This window comes from Pinus tabuliformis, chromosome 2_1 (assembly GCF_031772625.1).
Source record: "Pinus tabuliformis cultivar Carrire ecotype Pingquan chromosome 2_1, CPIR1, whole genome shotgun sequence".
Classification (NCBI taxonomy): Eukaryota; Viridiplantae; Streptophyta; class Pinopsida; order Pinales; family Pinaceae; genus Pinus; species Pinus tabuliformis.
The window spans coordinates 774,831,633-774,854,275 of record NC_142299.1 but is presented as its reverse complement, the minus strand read 5'-3'; the positions used below and the strand labels follow the sequence as shown (position 1 = coordinate 774,854,275).

At 36.1% G+C, this 22,643-nt stretch overlaps 1 protein-coding gene across 1 annotated transcript; it reads right to left on the bottom strand.

Moving 5' to 3' along the window:
* Window positions 1-3,143: 3,143 nt before the first annotated feature.
* On the bottom strand, window positions 3,144-17,747 carry LOC149202871 (DNA polymerase delta catalytic subunit-like). The gene is made up of 18 exons (XM_089401713.1): window positions 17,520-17,747; window positions 17,309-17,382; window positions 17,119-17,199; window positions 16,804-16,861; window positions 7,392-7,457; window positions 7,243-7,299; window positions 7,043-7,130; window positions 6,498-6,577; window positions 6,206-6,319; window positions 5,841-5,955; window positions 5,530-5,702; window positions 4,968-5,039; window positions 4,688-4,762; window positions 4,267-4,356; window positions 3,972-4,132; window positions 3,630-3,703; window positions 3,426-3,513; window positions 3,144-3,231 (listed from the first exon to the last, which is right to left on the bottom strand). The coding sequence occupies exons 1-18, from the start codon at window positions 17,745-17,747 to the stop codon at window positions 3,144-3,146; spliced, it is 1,782 nt and encodes a 593-aa protein (XP_089257839.1).
* Between the last annotated feature and the right edge of the window lie 4,896 nt (window positions 17,748-22,643).

Genomic DNA, 22,643 nt, shown 5'->3' with positions numbered 1-22,643 from the left:
CAAGCCCTAAAAACCCTAATGATATCATTATATTACAAGACCTAGCATATCATCATAATCTTTTTTGTCATTGTCTCTACTATTTATGCAAATCCTTCATCATGAAATGCATGCAACAATTATACTATTAGAAAAATAGAAGAGAGACCATAGAGCGATTACACACAATACAAATCTCACTTAATATCTTTATTGATCATCAAAGTTACAAATATATAAGACACAAATTACTGACTTCGACACAAACAGATCATCATTACAACCCACACATTGGAAACAACATTGACTCATCGTAGTTCCTACTGACAACTATACATGACATGGAAGCATTACTTCCAACACCCTCCCTTCATGCTTACATGGAAAACATATTACAACAATAAATAGTTATATCTCTGATTGGTCTTCATCAACACCCACATCCACTCTGGAATCTCGCAAACACTGCTCTTTCACCACCACATCTTCGAGTTGTCACTTGACCTCCATTTAAAACGTAACCGCCTCTGACCATCGTTGATGAACTTTGCAGGATCAACAATATTGACAACTCGGCTCGGGGCTTTCACAATAGGAGCCATCAAGTAATGAACCATCCTATGGACCAACCACCATCTGTTGGATATTTCGCTTTCGGCTATCCATCAGTTGATAGGATGGAGGTCTAGATACTGAATGTGTTCAAGAGTTGATCAAACAACTTGACCTTACAAGAATTGGTGTTTCAGACATTGGGCTTCCAGTTTAAGAACGACCAACCCTATTTATAACCAATAAAGACACAAGAATTAATGTTTGGTACACCGGGGCTTCCAGTTTAAGAACCACCAACTCTTATAATAAAAAATACAAATACTTTATGACTTCAAATCTAGAATAAGAACACAAGTCTTCCAATTTGCTACAGTAGCTCACATCCTCGTTCATGAGAAATATTTTTTTCTGTGACATAGAAATCTTTTGAAATAAATTTAACAGTAATGGACTTCCCCACAAATGTTGGCAAAAAAGCTATGCAAACAAACAATCTTGTCAGTTTCCAGCGCTCAACCTTCTGATCTACATCACCAAACTCTTCGACTTTGACCATTGTCGGCTGACATCGTTGTTGTTGACACCTCCCTGCACAAATAGCGATGCTCTAGATGATCTTCGGTTTTCCACAACAGCTAGATCTTAGATCTAGCAACCAATTAGCAGATCTAGATCAATCGTTTCACGTTGCACACGTCGATTTCACCTCAGATCTAATCTGTAGGCCTTTCATTCAAAATAATTTACTTTTGCCTTCAACAATTGCAAATCTGATGGATAAGGTTGAATTAGCATGGACTTCCACTGTGGGCAGCTTAAAATACACGTCTCAGAGATAGTGAGAGAAGAATGCACATCAGAGAAATCATGATAATGGCATCTTTTCTTCACACATGATTTAGCATATGATTGCATGGATCCATCCATGAACAACCAATTCTTGGCGACTTTGAAGAGACGTGCATCAAGTCAAGCAGCAGCAATGATTTTGTCAACAATGTGAGCGTGGCTTTTGATGTGAGCCACTTCATATTAGATCCTGCAGACAAAAGTGTTCCAGAAATAGAGTTTGACAATTAAATGCTCTTTGAATTGATTCGCAGAATCCAGTGAAGAGGAAATCTCCTCCATTAAATTTTCTCAAATGTGTCACTACTACATGTAGGGGGGTTTTAAGACAATATTTAAGACAATATTTGAGTCAATTGTCTTAACTTAAGACAAAAAGAAACTCAAATATTGTCTTAAATATTGTCTCTAAGCGGGTGTCTCAAAATATAATGTCTCAAAAATTTGTCTCTATAAAGACAATATAGAACACATATTATTATTGTCTCTATAAAGACAATTTGATTTGTCTCTCTAGAGACAATTTCACTTGTGTATCTCTAGAGACAATTACATTTTTGTCTTTTTAGAGACAATTCCATAATTCAAACTATTGTCTCTCTAGAGACAATATAAAAAATTAGTTAAAAAAAATAAATGTCCATAATTCAAACTATTGTCTCTCTAGAGACAATATAAAAAATTATTTAAAAAAAATAAATGTCCATAATTCAAACTATTGTCTCTCTAGAGACAATATAAAAAATTATTTAAAAAAAAATAAATGTCCATAATTCAAACTATTGTCTCTCTAGAGACAATATAACAAATTATTTAAAAAAAATAAATCTGCTCAAACTATTGTCTCCGATTTGCTCCTGCTTATCTATCTGTGTATCCATCTCTATCTACCTATCCATCCATCCATCCATTCAACTATATGCATGTCTGGATATACATATGTAAGCCTGCAGATCTATGTTTTATAGTGTGTGCTCTCCTAAAATTTGGGATATGCGTGCACATTGCATTTATAGGGTGTGCCTTGGGAAGTATGTATCATAACTGCCATTTGAGGTAACCAGCCTATACGCCGTCTATGTTCCCCATGGTCACTCGTCAATCTATGATCTGGAACCGAGAAGACTTGGCATCTATAGTAATACTAGTCATTCTATCTAATGGGAATCATACTAACCAGGAGACTAATATGTTTGAATCGTAATAAGATAGCCACATATTACTCATATGCCACTAATACAGGGTGTTATGACCTATCAATAAGCCTAACCTGAATCCAAGTATTACGGTAATTACAACACATGTATTACCATGTTCATAAGCAGATAAGAGTACTTATAACAACAGACCCAACCTATCGCTATCTATCCCTATTCAATAAGCTTAAGTATAGCACTAACTATGGTTTAGCTAATAGATCCGTAATGATTGAGCTTTATATTCACACCTACTCCATATGTCCTAGTTGGAACCATTGTTCTCCATCTCATTTGCAAGGAGAAAAGATATATAGAACTGGTTAACATTAAATAACAAGGACTTGACAATTACTGTACAATAAATAAACCATGCTCATCCTGATTCACAAACCAAATAAATTCCCTGGTCCATTAAATCAGAGGAACATACACCAGAGAAAATTCAGGAAAACAAAATATTCGATAATACAAAAATTACAAGCTACACAGGCAGCATCCTCAAAACTGCCAGCGCAAAATATTCGATAATACAAAAAATTACAAGCTACACAGGCAGCATCCTCAAAACTGCCAGCACTCTAGTTGCACCTCTGCTTCAGTTAGGTCTTTCTGAGCTTTCTTCCTACGATAAAATATTGGGCAGTCACGACTGCAATAAGGATAGGACATCAATGTAAGTATAAAAGAGATAGTAATTGTAAAAATAAAAAAAAAAAAACATCCTATTAATTAAAAACAAATACATGATCACACAAATGTTACAAAATACATCCATAATGTAAATTTAAATCATGTTATGAAAATGTAATACTATGTAATACTTGAAATATAGCATTCAAAAACCTTGTGCAAAGAACATCTTGGTGCAGAGAGCCTTGGCACCGCTGACATTGTGTCCATAGTTTACCAAAGAGCATTTCTAATTCCCTCACTGACATTGATCAAATATTAGTGTCATATGATAGAAAATCTAGGTGAGAACAATAGACACAAGGCCTACTTTAAATTCTCCAAATAAAGAGTAATGGTATTAGAATACCAGCTTACCATTTGCAACTGTTTTCTGATACAATTCTGCTTCTCTTCCTTTGCAATGTGAACAAAGTGTCTGATCTTCTTTGCTGCAATGGCAACATGAAATCAGGTAACATCATGAATTTCAGTATGAAGCAACCTAACCAGACATTCTTATTATAAGAAAGCTAGACAGTTTCTTACAAGGAGAGCAGGCATGGGATCATGCAACCTCATATATTTTTCTACATCAAAAAGATGAACCCTAGTAGCTTTCTAAAGTGCCAAACTGAAATAATAGTTACTCTCAATTGTGCACTACTATAAGCAAGGAAACCACATGTAGGAAACCCTCTACTTGTATTAACTAAATACCTGATAGGTGTTTTACAACCAATACAACTGAGTTGTTTCTTGACAAATTTCATAATTCCACTATTTGAAGGAGTTGATATGGAAACTGCTCGTGTGTGACTACCATGAAGAAGCTCCTCGCTTGCATTCTTCAAAATGGGCTCAAATATTCTCAACAATAGCTACAGAGCAAAAACAGGCACTAATCAAAAACACTTAGCTGGAAAGAATTACTATCTATCAAGATATATTTGAAACACAGGTGAAATTTTCAAAAAGAGCATAAACAGCAAGTGATGATGCTTTGGTCTTTCACCTTGCTCAGTTGATTCTCCAGATAATATTGTGGATCAATAGGGATGTTATTCTCTAGTACGTAAATTGGATCCTCAGATTTCTCATATGCCTGAGCCCAAGTAAACACATTAGTCATTATATCCATAATCCCTCTGTAAATTATGCCTCCAAATAAAACATAACAAAATAATTAAAATAATCATTTTTTAGTGCAATATCGAGACTTATGCTAAGCACAAAAGGGGTTAATTATTACCTTGGCACCTTTTTCAGCCTTTATGATGACATATGGAACACGATCACCCACAGTTGGAGCAGTTGCAGCATCCCTCTGTAAACCAGGGGCAACTTGGATTTAAAACACAACAAAATAATTAAAATAACCATTTTTTAGTGCAATATCGAGACTTATGCTGAGCACAGAAGGGGTTAATTATTACCTTGGCACCTTTTGCAGCCTTTATGATGACATATGGAACACGATCACCCACAGTTGGAGCAGTTGCAGCATCCCTCTGTAAACCAGGGGCAACTTGGCTTTAAAACACGACATCAATTTAAAAAATCCAACAATGGACTCATTGTCAATAAAAAGAAAAATATTACAAGAGTCTTTAGATGCACTGCAGTAATAAAAATAGAGAGATAGGATTGAAATGGAACCAGAAGGCATTGCACCATTCATTATACTTGTTCTGAGAAGTTATTTCCAGTATTTACCTTCTGCATGCGCTCAGCTAGTTCCACGTGTGCTGCCTTGACTGCATTGTCTTCTCCAGTCTTTGTCAGACCCTGACTCAACAAAGAGATTGTTAGCACAGGCAAACAACAATGCCCTTAAGAATATGCTGATAGCCTTGATAAAGGATATGACTTGCAAACATCTGTTTCTACCGCAGCTAAACAGTAATCAATTTTTCTCAGCATGAGATTAAAAATGCAGATATATTATATATTGTCATGTTTTGATTCTCTTCAATTGTATAAGAGCCTCCCTTGACACTTCTTCCTCCCATTGCTAGCAATAAATATTGACTGAATCCCTTCCAAGTACAGAATGTTGGGAGAAGAAACACGACAGACTTAAAAACGAAACTTCCATGGCCTGCCCCAACTAGGTATATAATATATACTTCTAACACTTGAAACCAGGAATATGTAATAAGTGACTTGCTCGCAATGTAAATCTCCTCTTCCCCCTATCATATTTTATCCATTTCAAAAGTAACAAATGGTCAAACAAATTTGGTCATAAACATGCAGAAGGATTCATTGTTCTCACCTTAGTTATCACCAAAAGTGACAAATCCATTCTGTTCATTAACAAGTCAGAAATGGTGTTCTTGACATACTGCACTGCACTAGGTATGCCACGATCAATGAGTATTTTGTGAAAGCACTCTGTAACCAAGTTCTTCACCAGCAGGCAATTGTCCCTTTGCACTGTTTCAATGCCTGTTGATATGGAATATTTAAAAGATTAGGAATATTTAATAATTAAGAAGGTATCAAATAAATTATTTTTCTAAGAGCATTTTGAGCCTTCACAAACACTAAGGCCTGTCTTTGAAACAAAAAGATCAGGTTTGTCACCTTTAGTATCCATTTTGTCATAAGCATCTGGCTTTGTCCACAACAACCCAGCATATCTTTTCTTGCTGGTCAACAAGAATGGGTAGTATATTTTTTCAAATTCTAGTTTAATAGGCTGCATAAAAGCATATGTTAAATAACACACTGATTAGATGCCAAAGATGCACCAAACAGATGCAGATAAGCCACAAAAAAGCATAACTGATCATCTCGTCCTGTGCATATTTACAAAGATCTCATGGAAGTGGAATGTCAAAATAAGATTAGTTTTAAAAAGAAAGGTGATATTAAAACATTCATCCCTACAAAAACATCATTAACAACTCTAGAGGCTTCACGGATATTTAAAATTCTTGACACTGTACCTTTGTAAATGTAGCACTAATATAAACTGAGGCTTCCCTCCCTAGCGTCATGGCCTCTTCTATATTTGGTACACCAAACTGTATCATAACTAAATCTATATCTCCATATATAACCTAGATTCAAATATAAAAATATAATATCAAGATTTATAGCAGAAATCTTGGTTAGGATCAGATCACCTATTATGATTTCAAGAACTTGGATTATCACCAATACAACAAGTGTACTTCCTGTCATTACTGATCTAGTTCAAAGGTTACAAATGCCTTTAGTTGCTAAATAATAGCCTACCTCAGCATTGTACTGGTAACCAGCAACTATTGTGAACCTTTCTTCAACTAGCTTCTTTGTATGCTCTATCATTTGACGGCCTAACAGGTGGAAAAAAAATGAGATGATTAATGATATGAAATTTTAAAACAATATGTAAAATCGATATTGTCTGATGGAATAGAGAATCTGTCAAAAGATCAAATTGGACTTGTAATCAAAATATAATAAGAGGGCCTAATCATATCATCTTATTTGTACAAGTACACATGACTAATTAATGCAATTCAAGAACTCGATCTTATTTGTACAAGATTGTCAATTACAGTTCATACCCTTAACATTATGCCAAGAGGAAGAAAAGAATTACATGGATATAATTGATGCCCAAAAATAATCAATGTGAATGGCCGATACATGCATATATAGAATAAGAGAGGACTGCAAGCATCTCTATCTTGTAAGTAAAAGAAGCACCCATAACATTACAACTAGGAAAAACAAGGGGAGAATCAAGGTGTCCATGGATTTAATGTTTTTTTTCCATGGAAGAACTGTGAAATTACCATAGCTCGTCACACTCGATGAAATCTCCAAATAGGGAAATTTCCCAACAGTGGCACCAGTAAACCCATAAACTGAATTCGCACTTATCTGCAAGTGCACACAGTCAAAACTATTTTATGCGTTTCACCAGCATACCTAGTTTTACTTTTATTCCATGTCCAAGCCATAATTAATACAGACTTGACAAAGCTGTAATTACCTTCAAAGCCAATTGTCGGCCATCCAAGACAGCCTTTTCAAAAGGATCTTTAGCCTCCTAAACAAGATTACAGGAAGTTAAAAACTGAGATGCTAAGTGGAAAAAATACAAGCATGTAACATGAACATAGGAAGCACTTACTTCACCACCTTTAGGTCTACCTTGGCTCTTTTCCTGGCAGCCAGTAACTCTTCTAGGATCTCTGGTAATATGCCCTAGGAAATAGGAAAAAGAGCATTCAATTTAGCATCATCGAAAATGGTCAGCATATGATGGTTAAAAAGTAAATAATGAAATAAGTATCAGCGTAGTGTTTGACATGCAAAGACATTAAGGTCTTAGCATCCTACTTTACTTTTAATCCTTTCTAGTAGCATAGCTTCTAGTGCCTATGTTAGTGTTACAACGGTACAACTGTGCATTATACAGCTAGGATGACTAGGATAGTGTATTGGGATCTCATCCACATTGAAATTTGACTGCTAAAGTCTACCATACATGTTAGGGAACCTATCTACTTTTTGTACATTGACGAATCAACCAAATCTGAATCTGAATCTACTGAAAACTTCAAAATATGTATCATAAAAGTAGCCTAGGGTTTATTGTCCATTGTCCAAAACTTCTTCAGAATCTCAATTGCTTACTTACCCGTGTTCGAGGACCAGCTCACCTCAACTCAGCCAAACCTCCAAGACCAAGAAATAATACATGTCAACTTCACTTGCCAGTTTCTTATTGCACCATGGGATAGATTTTTTTAAACTAATTGTTAGGACCAGGTAATCTACATACAACACAAATATAAGCATATCAAATTTATCATAATCAAACAAATAATAAAATTTAGGACCTGAAACAGTCTTAGTGATGCCCATACTCTGTAAGTACTCATAAATCCATGAGTACCAAGCACATGAGGCTACTTTAGCCCAGAAAGGGACTTCTTCAACTTGCACACATGGGTATCCCATCCTAACAAAGATATTATATTTGAACCCAAGGTGAAACAAAACCATGAATCACTCTTCCTGCCACCTGCATCTCTGGCCCTGTCAAAATCCACTAAAGCATGCAGCAGCTCAAAGAATTGTGCCAATGTGCCCTTTAAGTACCTCGCATACCTCAGACCATGGAGCATATTTGCAGCAACCTCAGCTCAACCATATATTAGCAGCCAAGCTGGACAATAAATTGGTGTCTGTGCCCCCCTTGTTTGTGAGACAAGGGATCTCATGCACACAACAATTTGACTGCTAAATTCTACCAAATATGTTAGGGAACCTATATACTTTTTGTATGCTGACGAATCAACCAAATTTGAATCTTAATCTACTAATAAATTCAAAATATGTATCATAAAAGTAGCCTATGGTTTATTGTCCATTATCCGAAACTTCTTCAGAATCTCAATTGCTTACTTACCCCTATTCGAGGACCACCTCACCTCAACTCAGCCAAACCTCCAAGACCAAGAAATAACACATGAGGTGTATATCCTTCATGTCAACTTCACTTGCCAGTTTCTTCTTGCACCATGGGATAGAATTTTTTTAACTAACTAGAATTTTTTTAACTAACTTTTAGGACCAGGTCATCTACATACAACACAAATATAAGCATATCAAATTGATCATAATCAAACAAATAATACAAGTTAGGACCTGAAACAGTCTTAGTGATGCCCTTAATATGTAATTACTCATCAAAAAAACAAAGTATCTTCAAAATTTGTTTTGTTGCACACATAATTAGTTTATGTTTGGACCCTCACAACCTAGTGCTCTCCTTAGAAGCTAGAGCGATGCACGTTCAAGTTATTAAAATTTAACACATATCAATCCTTTTTGTCCTCTTTTTGGGAGGCGCTACATTAATTGTGGGTGTGGAATGCTCATCACATTGAACACCCTCCTCATTATTTCTGTCTCCCATTCGCTGAAATTCAACAATCTGCCAAGGTTCAGGAATGACCATTAGATGATTTTGTGCAACAAGCAAATCATCATGTCCTTGTATCTCCTCCCCATGCTCACTTCCAGATGTTTCACCTGATTCCTATACACAACATACTTTAACTTGTTATAATAACATTAAAACCTCCAATTGATTTATTGCATTATTCATATAATATTATAAACAACTAACCTCGAATCCATAACCAGTAATTTTTTTTCCCCTCAATTTATCATGTGTTGGCAAAGACCTTGGGAACCATGTAATACAGCATATTTTAGGTCTTCCTCTGAAGCTTCCTTTTGAAACTGGTGAACCTACATTAACAAAGATAATCATATCTATAAGGTAAAATAACTAATAAGATACAATTAACTCAATGTGACCATGGTTACTTTGCCTAAAATAGAAAATATAATAGATGGAAATATCACTTACCATACCACCACGAATACTATTATATCCACTAGAGCCTAATTTGTGAGATCCAATTTTTGACACCCTAGCTTGGGTTGCTTTTCTTGTATCTCGTAGGCGTCTCTTAGCTCCTCCTTATGCAGATGGCGTATAGTTTGGATTTCTGAGGACTTTCCTCTTAAACTTGGCATCTTTCATAACTTCATCCCAGGTCACTTGGTCTCTGATCCAAGCTAGACGTGGATACATCAAGTTTTTTGTCAACTTTGTCCTTAAATTGGACCTCTTTGAGTGCATGTATTTACTTGCAATCTGTAAAATAAGTTCCTTATCAAATCCAGGATTACCAAATGCTATTACTACATCTTTAAATAGTTCCTCCTTTTTGGCATTGGCTTGTTTCCTCCAATCCATTTGGATGGTATTTCCAAATAATTCTTCTGCACGACGAAAAATAAAGTGATAAAATTTCAGCCCGTTTTCATCCTTCAAGACATTTCCTTCTGAAGTGAGCAAGATTGTAACTTCTTGCATTCCTTTTGTGGTCACCGATGATATTGTTGTAGTCTTGGGGATTGAGGAAGGTTCCCTTATAGATACATTAGGCACTGTGTCACTTTCCTGCATTTACAATGAAATTGTGGAACTATTAAGAACCCAACCAAAATATGAAACTATTTTTCATATCTAAAATAATGATCCTAATCATAACAAATGAAATTATAAAAAAAATAAAATAATTTTACCTGTTGATCTATTGCATGAGCTACACTCTCCAACAATGACATTTCCCATAACTGAATTTGTTCAATTATTTCTTGTCTGATTTGAACATTTGCAGGAATATCTGGTAGGAGCCTTAACATTCTTGTTTGTGAGTCTATAAGACTCCTCAAAGAAACTTGTTCTGGTCCTGGTGGGAGAATGCTGACTAGACCCACATTTGATGTAGAGGGAATTTTATGGGGTTCTGGTCTAGGTGTAGATGGCATAACATGACCCTCTATACCAACAGATTGTGTAAAGGGCATGTTATGGGGTTCTGGTCTAGGTGTAGATGGCATAACATGACCCTCTATACCAACAGATTGTGCAAAGGGCATGTTATGGGGTTCTGGTCTAGGTGTAGATGGCATAACATGACCCTCTATACCAACAGATTGTGTAACGGGCATGTTATGGGGTTCTGGTCTAGGTGTAGATGGCATAACATGACCCTCTATACCAACAGATTGTGTAAAGGGCATGTTATGGGGTTCTGGTCTAGGTGTAGATGGCATAACATGATCCTCTATACCAACAGATTGTATACTTGTTGGAGTCACCCTAGAAACATCCTGCAAGGCACAAATATAAATAATAAGATGGAATAATAGATGAATAATGTTGAAATATGTAACTAGGTTCGGTCTTCATAATGACATATCTAATCACAATTCTATGTAATTTATGTAAAAAAAAGGAAAAAGAAGATTATTTTTGTTATGACTGAGGCATGGGTTTCATGAACACATGAAGAAGCAAGTCCCATTATAGAATGACAATAACTCGGAAGACTCATTAAAAGAAGGTCATGAAGGTGGAAAATGATCAATGAAATGTAGTGTAAAGTTGCAAATAATCATGGCAACCAAAATACTAATCAGTAGAGATAGGTGTCCATGAGGTATGTATAATAATTTTCTTTTAAAGGGTCCATCATAAGATGTAGTAGGGTTGAATTTATGGGTTTATATTTTAAGAAATACCCTAGTATTTAGAAACCTTAATCTTAAGGTATTTGTTCCCTATGATTTGATTTCTAGGGCATGGGATAAACTCTAGAATGACATAAAGGGAAAAGAGTATGATCTAATGTTTGAATTTCAGAAACCCTAAAAAGGCCTCTTGATTACATAAAAACCCTAAAAAAGTAACTTGACATCATGTTTTGGAATAACATATTGCTTGGGTTACTTGTTAAAATAGTATTGTATGTACAAGAAGAAAAAAACAGATGGGGTGATCCATTTGAAGGCATGATGTAGCTCTTCGTAACACCTCATAAATCATGGAGTCGTTGTGCAAAAACTTTAATAGATATATGCCCTAGATTTCTCAACAAATAACATAATCAAACTCACATAAATAAATGGTTGAATCTTACATCTTGCATAACATTAGATGTATATGGGGGCATTAACGATCCCTACATGCCAACATTGGTTGTATTGAGGGGCATAAATGAATCCTGCATGCCAACAAAATGCATGCTTAGTAAAAACACAAATATTAATAAATATATATAGTGAAATAAGTTAACTAAATACACAAAAATATTGAACAAGTTTTACCACTATCATTACCTTAGATGTTTTATAAGGTGTTATAGGGGTTGGAATGACTTTAGCAATTGCCTGCATTCCACAAACATAAATTAGCATAATATAATAAGGAATATAAGATAATTGAAAATATAAAAGACAATATTCAAGCTTACCTCATGCATCATCATAGCGGTGTCTTGCCCTCGTGCATTTGTTAACATTTCCATGAAAGTAGTGAATATCATTGAACCCCCATGGTAGCATCAGTAACACCCATGGGTACATTCTTAAAAAAGACATAATAACATAAAAATAAGAAAACCTTGATCAAAAAACCGATAAGAAAATAGAATCGGTAACACCAAATATGTGTTGAGTGAGCATTGAAGATCTGTCCAACACTTTGAGGCAAGCTTATCAGAGTGTTCTGACAAGCATTTAACTAGTCACAAACAAACTTTTGAAGTATCATTTTAAAGTTAATTTCTAAAAACAAATCCAACCTCTAACTAAATCAACAACATAAATAATACAAATACCAAAAGCAACATAAGCAACATAAATACCTGGTCTGCCATTTTGTATAGAATAATGTAATAGAAATCTACGAAGAAAAGTTTGTGGACACTCGTTAGGATCATTACATAAATAAATGTTGAAATATATGACAACGTGTAAAACCATAAAATTATTCTAAAATATGTTGGTTTAAACTTCTATGCATGTAATACTAATTTCATTGAGGAGTTCTTTGGATTATATTACAAAGGGTAATGCACTGTCTTAAATTGTTGTCACATAATGCAAAGTAATCTTTGTAGAATATCTCTTTGCTGCCTATAAACATTACTTCACTATCTCATTGCAGCCACAATCAACTCCAAACCAGACCTTGCTTGCCTCAAAACCCCAGACCATACCTCAAGATGATTTGCTGCCACATAAAAACCTTAGGCGTGATTCGTTGCCACAAACAATCTATGAAATCAACATTTGAAAAGCAATGCATATGAAGCATATTAAGCATGCATGGAAACTACTAATCGAAGTCAAAAGAATTATTATGGTAGATGAAGCGATATGGTGTGTTGCCTTAGAAGAGCACCAATATGCAATAAAGAACCCTGAAATATGCTTGGAAAATGAAAAGACATAAAATAATGTAGAGCACTGGTGGCAGAGAGGGTATAAAAACTCAGAATTATGTTTAACCCTCCAATATAGTTAACCACACATGGAATAAGTGAATTCAAATGAATGACAATGCAGTGAATGCCCATGAGCTCTGGTTTCATCAATTCATGAGTAAATGTTGGTGTGGGATTAAACCAAATAATGCCAATTTCATGCCTCATACTTCTCAAAGACCCAAGCTACAAATATCATGGCTTGGTATTATACCTATGCACAGATTTATGCAGATTTGAGATGTTCAGAGGAGAATCAATCATATTTCCATAACACCCCTCTCGAACCTATTTCATGCTAACGAATTAGAGTCTAGTGCCAAACACATGATCACATATCCAAGCAAAAGATCATCCCAGTGCATCTCCTAGAATGGTGGATATCAAGTGACTCAAACTAATGAAGAGAAGCCACGATTTGACTCCAAGACTATTGAAGATTGGAGAAATTCACTTTTTCGTGTTGCAGACATTAGTGGTTTCGAGCTGGAGGTGTGCAATACTGGGTGAAAACTCAACCTTCACTATCAGTGATAGTATTTTATGTTTGATAAATAGACATAGACGTTTGTTTCTCACTGTTATATTTATTTTCTTCTGAATAACTAGCAAGGAGCTGCTAGATAAGGTGGTTAAATGTCTGTCGGAAATAGTGAAAAAGCCAGAGTTGCCCGTGGCCGACTATCCAACAGGCTTGAATTTTAAGCTTCAAGATTTTGAAGAGACAGTCCTATTGCAGCAACAGCAAAGGGGGAAATCTCAGATATTGGGGATAGTGGGGTTAGGTGGCGTAGGAAAGACAACTTTTGCAAAACATTGAAAAAAGATGAGATTTTAACCCTGTTTTTCATGTGGCCCCATACCTTTTAAAATTGACAAATATATTTGGTGTAAACATGCTGAAACCTTTGCACTACTCTACTAGGAATGGAAAAGAGTATATATCAAGACTATTACATACAAAACAACTAGTACCAAAATGATAATGTTGATGTCACTAAGTTCTAAACATTGAAAATAGATACAATGAAAAGACAAGCACCTAACTCAATCAATATTTCCATACTATTGAAATATATGTCCCCCAAATCTAGACTAGATGACCTAAATTCACTACCCAGTGATAGATAGAGAAATAGGTACTTTGAGGCCAAATGTTTTAAGAAAAAACTAGATGATAACATGGGTAAAAGTATGGAGAATATTGTGAACCCATATGTTAGAAAAATGAGATAGGGAAACTTGTAGTAGAATTAGTGTTGGTAATCTTCCAGTATGAATGTCACTAATAAATTTAGCTCCGATTGTACTCAAATGTTTTTATAAATATCCTCCATAATATTCCAAGCAATTTAATAAAAAGTTTTGAGATCAGAACTAGTTTCAGAAATCAATTTCAAGAGACAAAATCCAATAGTCCTAAGAATAAAAAAGACAGTCCAATTCCTTCCTTGTATTTGGGGATTAACACTATCTTCAGGTTGAAATAAATTTACATTTTTCCAATTCCCAAGTGAAATTTCAGATCCATGTTAGAAAATTTGTAAACTCAGATACATCTAACCAGTATGATGTTTGCACCAAAAGAGCCTAGGTTCCTTCTACAACATTCATGGAAATGAGATGAGCCATCATCTCTTTCATGGCACATTAAATAAGGAAACCAACACAATCTCATGTAAATCAAGATCTAGAATGCACCTAGACATAGGAAACTCGAGGATGAATATCTATCTTGAGTTCACACAAATGGTCGATGTATGCATTATTGTAACTCTAAATATCCAACCTAAATTTAAATAGATTTGGCTAATGTATATGTTAATTTATAGAAATGTACTTCAAAGAAAACCCAAGTGCCTAGAGAGGGGCTGATGACATAAAATTGAAAACCCAAATCATGGTTACAATACTTAAATATAAAATGCTATGTTGTTTAGTTTGAACATATAAAGGAACTTACAAGCATATCTTGCATGAGAAGTGTGGGAAGAGGTTTGAAAGAGGGAAATATGGCATCATTTAAAACAATTCTTTTCTCAGAAACCACTGCGTGCAGATTGTTGCATCTTTGAAGCTCTCCTCCTTTCCATTGTCCAGAAAACTTCATAAACCATTTTTTCCATCTATACATAACCATCCTGAGAGACGACAATAAAGATGGGAATAGACCTTCCATGTACTACCAACTTCAATTCTGCCCATTTTGTGTTGAACTCATGGAAGACCGAGAGGCCACAAAATTGGTGCAACCTAAATTTTTAAAATGGGTTTATGAGCAAACTACAGAAAAACCCACAACAGATTGAGAATGAGTAGTTATGTAAGTATAAAGGTCCCCAGAATACAAGGTTCCCATTGATAAACAAAACGAAACCTCAATACCCTTCGAGGGGCCAATAATAATGCAGAAAAGCCACCAAAAATTTAGATTGAGATAGTAAATTGGATTATCACAAATTTGTCTCGTAATCCACGATTCAACTGTAGCAAATTATAAGTTTTTTCCATGGAAATAAATCGAGTACTGCTGGAAACACGAGAAAGAACTTGTTGACTCAACAATAAGGTAAGATGAACAAAACACATCCAAAAACAACCAACTCCATCGAAACCTTTCGAGAGGACACACGGGATTCTGGGGGGTGCTGCTGGTCTGTAGTAGCATATGTAGGAGGATCAGCCTCGTGACATTTTTCTAACATTTCCCTGAAACGTTTCATGACCTCCTCATACTTATTAGGTGGATCAAAGCCGTGGAATTTCTCTAACATTTACCTGAAAATCCTCATGATCTCTTTATACCTATTGAGCGTAAAATGGGCCATCATTAAATGATTAAAAGTCAATGTACTCAGTGTCATCTCAACCTCGTAGATGGTTTTCAGCATATCGAACCAGGCTTCCATGTCCAACCTAACAATGAGTGCTCAAAACTATGTTATATGTAACGAGATTCCATATAACACCAGGTTATTTAATAAATTTACAAAGAGAAACAACATTATGCCCTAATAAACATTATTGCCCTAAATTTACACTCAAATTCAGGACGAAAGGGTTAAATGTCTGTCGGAAATAGTGAAAAAGCCAGAGTTTCCCGTGGCCGACTATCCAACAGGCTTGAATTTTAAGCTTCAAGATTTTGAAGAGACAGTCCTGTTGCAGCAACAGCAAAGGGGGAAATCTCAGATATTGGGGATAGTGGGGTTAGGTGGCGTAGGAAAGACAACTTTTGCAAAACATTTCTTCAATATGAAGAAATCAGATTATCACAGATCCTGCTTTTTATTTGAAGTTAGAGATAGTGCAGCTAAAAACTCTTTAAATTCGTGGCAGAGAATACTTCTTAAGGCCAACATCTTTGCAAGGGAAATACATCAAATTGAACGGAAAATACCTATGGAAAATAAACCCTTTGCTGTCTTCCTTGAAACTTCTAGCTCAGCTTCGAGTTCCTTTGCAAAATAACAGTGAAAGCCCCAACATATAAAAACTAAAACAATTTAGCGCCAAAAAGATTTTCGGCCTCTACACCAAACAAGTTTCGGTGGTTTCAGCGGTCTTGTTTCCATTTTAAGATGGCCTAGCCCGCTGTTTCCTGCTATTTCCCGCGTATGTCTCCCACTTTTCATAAGAATGAGGGTCTTAATATCTATCTCCCGCCACCCACGAACGAATAAATGAGTATGTACTCTGCGGCCGTTGGGCCTCGTGCCCTTAATGCCCATCACAGAAACCCTAGTCTCGTGGCTTTAATAGATCAATAACTTAACACAAGCGCATTCTTGGCAACAAGACTGCAATTTCATAACCAAAACCAAAAGTCTGAAAACGAGGAATTATTCCTCTGAGTTCGGCCCAGTCCCTCTGAGTTATTATAACAAAACCCTCAGCCTTAGGCCAGAGAAACCTTTTAAAAATACATTACAGGGATAGTATTCCGTCCAGTTCACAGATGAAGGATGTTAACTAATATCCCTAGCCTAGTTCGACAAACAAACACATACCTGGTAGTGGGCGCCAAGAAACTGGTAGACCCAACCGCAATTCGGCATGACTCCGAAGACCCACACCATAGCCAACCAGGGCTGCACATTCAAGTAGAAAACAAGATGAGTATGTGATGACAAAACAAGAGAAAAGCTATAAAACTCAGAAACTATTTAAGTTTAACACCTAAAACGAATATGCGCTTACCTGAAGAGACTATCCAAGCTGGAAACCCTTTCTGAAAACAGAGACTGTGTCTCAGCGCACATCGTGTTGTACCACTGAAAAGAACCAATTTCGAAGGCAACCAGAAGTGGGCAACTTGATCAAAGGCAAACTGTGGCGAGGTAAAGCAGCGGGTAGAGAACCATAACAGAGAAAGACAGAAGTGAACCATTTGAGGACTCGACAGACTAACCCTCCCGGCTCGACAACCCTGGGAGATCACCTCAAGACACACAATGTACCAGGATCTAACACCACGACCGTTGCATTTGGAAGAGGCATCTGCACCATAGAACCGATCCATATTCCCACGGAATGATTCCAACTGGAGGCTCCTTGCAGGCAGTCGAACCATGCATAACCCTAGGCATACGACAACCAGGGTACCAACTGGAGGCTCCTTGGCAGTCGAACCATGCATAACCCAGGGCTCTTAATACTTAATATATTTTAATTTAAATCTTTTATGTTAAATTTATTAATAACAAACATATATTTAACTTAATTTGATTTCTTATAGGTTTAAGAATGTTAAATTCCATAAGAATTTTAAAATGTTATGTTATTTTACATAGGTTAAGGTTCCGTTTGAAGTTGCTTTTTTGAATTGACTTATTATTGATCTACTAATTGTTGTACTATAGGTAGTGTATCTATTTTATAGTAAGTAATCATTGTACTATAGGTAGTGTCTAGTAATTTTTTAAGGAGCATTCATCAAAACAAAGAAATCTAATGAACCATAATAAATATCATATTTATTGAAGGGATTTTATCATCATAAATTACCAAAATGTAATTTGAGTGACTAATAAAATTCTACTATTACAAATAGATAAAAAAAATTCATTCCACATTCATAAACACTTCAAGGTGGAATGTGCTATTCTTTAGTAATTACACCTTATTATCTTGACATCTTTACTTATGTAATGACTATCAATCCTTCACTCTTTATTTGATTATTGTGATTTATTGTAATTGTTTTGCATGTAGGTAAATTATTTAAATAGAAATGCCTCCAAAAAGGAAGGGTCAATCAACTAAATTTTTTTTATGTATATTTTAAAACATCAAAGACTTATAATGTTAAAGATATTCCATATATACCTCATTTGAATGATGATGCTAATGAATATATGAATGAAGAGTATTTTGTTGATATAGAAATTCTTGGCAATAAAAAGGAAGGACACGATGGTGGATCTAGTAGTTCGAGGAGCCTGCCCATATAAATGAGCGAGCCAAGAGAACCCAAGAGGTAAAACGGAACTAATTGATGTTCTTTTACAACTGTATTACAAAAATTAAAGGTAACCCCCACCGGTAGTGAGCAAGCTTGGAGAAGCTAACCAGGAAGAGGAAAAAAATAAATAAAAACGAAACCCTCCAGGTCCAAAACTGAAGAAACCCTCTTAAAAGGCAGGGCAAGGCAAAAGCACTGTTAACAAGCAAACCCGAATATCTCTCCACAGCTCAGTCTGTACAGGGGACAACATACCCGGAGAGACTGCTCGCTCCATATGCGACTGGAATGCTGCCCCACCTATACAATCGATAGCGCTTTCTTTCCGGTCTCACCGCTTCCAAAACCTGCGTGAACCATTTACCGAAGTTATGCGGCCAATTCCATAGCAAGAAAGGAAAACGAACTTCAAAGAAGAAGTGCCAGAAAATAGACAGGGTAAAGTTTATCCACCTGAAAGCGAGCAAAGTAGACCAAAATCCAAGGTTGAGGCAGCACCTGACTTCCTCAGTATTTGCAGACAGCGGTAGGCCTCCAAGCTTCGACCCGAGTAACCCACATCCAGAACAGGAACCCCAAACCGAGCTCCGACGTCAAGGGGCGACAAATGAACCCTCATTCCTTGCCTAGGAGATTGATAACCCGCCAGGAGCGCCTCCAGCCATTCGATGGAAGGGCATGGTTCCTCGCCGTCGATGAGTGAGAGGATCCCGAGGAAGACAGACACGTCTGCATTGCCCATTAAACAACTTCGCAAAGAGGATTATTCCCATGGGACAGTCGGGGTAAAGATCGAAGAGGAGAGCTGTGTTGTCACACTCTGAATAAGTGAGGATGCAATAGATTTCCTAGTGTTCACAAATATGTATGTTTATTACTTCATCTCATAACTGAAATCTCACAAGAAAATGTGACACATATGTATCTAAGTTGGGGCAAGAGGAAATAAAGAAATTGAATTAGCCAAGAGTAAAAAAATTGCGACGATATAGTAGCAATAAAGGTTATTTTAGCGAACAATATAGTACCAATACCAACATCGTTCGACAACCTGGTAATTGGGTCTTTTGGCTGAAGTCTGAAAGAAGGAACCAGTGAAGTACATTGGTCAATTGGAGGAGCACCAAGGACCACACTTTTTGTCAATGGCACCAAAACTACCATTGAAAGTACATCCAAGAGAAACCAACATACCATGGGGAAATAAAATATCCATCTTGCATATAAATAATATGTCCAGTAAAGACAAATAACATAGTGTGGAAGACAAATATCCACACAATCAAGTTAATCTATTGTGATAATTTGATAGTCATCCATATAGTCATCCAATATATTTCATAGACTTGTGAGTAGAAATTGCATTAAAGGAGTCGAGAGGGGTCTCCCTTTGTAAACAAGCATCCGTAAGACAAGTCATGACCCAATGTCTAGCATGATTGAGTGGGTCATTGCACAAATCAGGACACAATTTTCTTACATGACGAAGTGGAGATAAGTTCTTATTAGTTAGAGGAAATTATAAGCATGCAAATATAAGACAAATAAATACACAAGCTTCTACTTGAATAAAGGATTTATATTATGTAACGCCCTCCTCCCACATTTACCCGAGATAATCGGTCCACCGGGGTAAACATGTGATGAAGAGTTACTATGATATGATTAAACTCCCTAAGTGCAGTTAAGGAAGTGGAACCGACTAACCAACTCTTTATAGACCTCCCTCAGGTGCTACAAGACCCCCAGGAACCAATCCACTAGTCTCGGCGCCCAACCCTTGAGTTAACCTAGCCTTTCAACCCTATCCTACATCACTTGGTCTATGTGACACTATACCCTACATCACTACATAAATGACACTTCAAGTGATACCTGTAGCCATTATTGCAGGGAAGTTAACTTTTAAAGTGATAATATCTCTCTCTCTTTGTGTGTTTTGAGATAAGTTGATCGTATCGCTTCGATAACACTCAAGGTGTTGGGTTCATCTCAAGTGATACCCATAGCCATTATCATAAGGAAGTTAACTTTTAAAGTGATAATATCTCTCTCTCCCTTTGTGTGTTTCCAAAGAAGTTGACCCCATCGCTTGGATAACACTCAAGGTGTTGGGTTTGTTACAGATGATATTAGAGCAAATTACAACATTATCCTAGTGTTGGAAATAATTAGGCTTAAAGGTTAAAAGTTGCTATGGTTTTTGTTATGGTGATGACTTGTAACTAAACACTAAATTGATTGCATTACAACAATGAAGAAAAGACATAAGCATGTGATAAGAGTACAAATGAAGTTATAATATTGACAAGGTTGACATCGAAAATGGTTATTTTGATTATTTGAAGGTTAGTGTTTCATTTCATTAAAATGATACTGCAAGTACCAAAAACAACAACATGAAATAGGATTGGTGCATGGAATCCACCATCCAAGACACCTTCATTTCAACATTTGCATGAGCTCTAGTCTATTCCAATTCACTTGCATGAGGATAAGTTCGATATATCAGTGGACTAATCAATATGCGAGCTAGTCTTGAGTCCAATAGATGCATGAAATCAGGATTGACACCTCCAATGGGGTGGGTTTAGAGATTCCCATATAGGCTATGATGCCTTATGGGAGTGGATTAGGTCTAGCTTTGTTTTAAAGCTTGATTGCATGAAGACAAGATTGAAGGGTTAATAAAACTGGAGAGTTGATAAGTGTGAAAAAGCTTTTGTTTTCTCTATTTGGACAGTTCCACATCATATAACTTGTTGAACTAGAATGGAATATCCCCATAATGGTATTTTGTTCCAGTAAGTGCTCTACTTAATGGATAAGTGTTACAAGAATCAAAATATGACATTTTCTCAGCATACTTGGTTGAAGTTGGGTTGTCAAGCTAAAGTAGAGGAGAGGTTGTGCACCCTGCAAAGAAGTCTGAAGTTGCAACTAAATCTGAAGGTAGTCGCTGATTTTTCTCAGGAGAAGAATAAGAAGACTAACAAGTGTCTTGTTCCTTATACACCACACCAACATGCACACAACCATCTGGCCCTCTTCAGTGTTTCCATGGTTATGGTCAGTGTTTTCATGGTTATAGGTAGCATTTAATGTTTATAAACTAATGCTAGCATTAGTTTCAAATCTTGGAAATATGAATCAAATAAATGAATGGAAAAAAGATATTGTATGAATAATATCAATGATATGGTTTGTCTACCTTGGGAAGAGGCCAAATAAGACCATCAATTATCTTATTGGTCCTCAAAGTTAAATTGATAAATTGATAGGTTGAGAACAACAATCATTTTATGAACATGGTAAAGTTCATAAGAACTTTGGATTAATATGCACAACTACAATCTATGTTGCACTACATTCTTTAGAATCGGTCAGTTTAGTAGAGAACTAGTCACTTTGGTGTTTTAAGGTCAGTTCAATACAAGACCAACCTTAGCCAATCTGAACCACCAAATTAGACCAGTACAACTCTAAAACCATTGGGACCAACCAATTCCACTAGTTCTAGGTTAGTTCCAATAAGAGTGTGCCCTTCTCATCTTCCTCTCAAGTCGTTTTGTTGGATCCTTCCAAGAATGGTGATTTGGAGAGTGCCATAAACTGTCGCACTGTTCTGAGCACCTAAGATCATAAGTAGTTAAGCCTTGACAAACAGGAATTTTCAAGGAACTAGTACAGACATCCCAAAACATATTTAGTGAGGACGTGCATGCAAGGAACTATTACAGACCTCCCAAGATAGTTAGTGAGGATGTGCATGACCAAAAAGTAATACTCTTCATCTTCTAAGTTATGTAATAAACAAGTGAAAGGGAGCAAGACATGAAGAGGAAACACATGGAATGACTTTCAGTTCTTGCAACCATGCATGTCATTGAAGACAGAATGATTCGACAATGATAAGAAATATTTTAAGCTACACTAAAACATCCTTGGGTGTATAGTATCAATGTTGAATATCACAAGACTCATATGAAGTGTAAAATTTGTGAGAAATACAAGGCTCAAGGTCCATGGGGTATTGGAGATGGATTTAATACGATTCAATATGATGTTGTG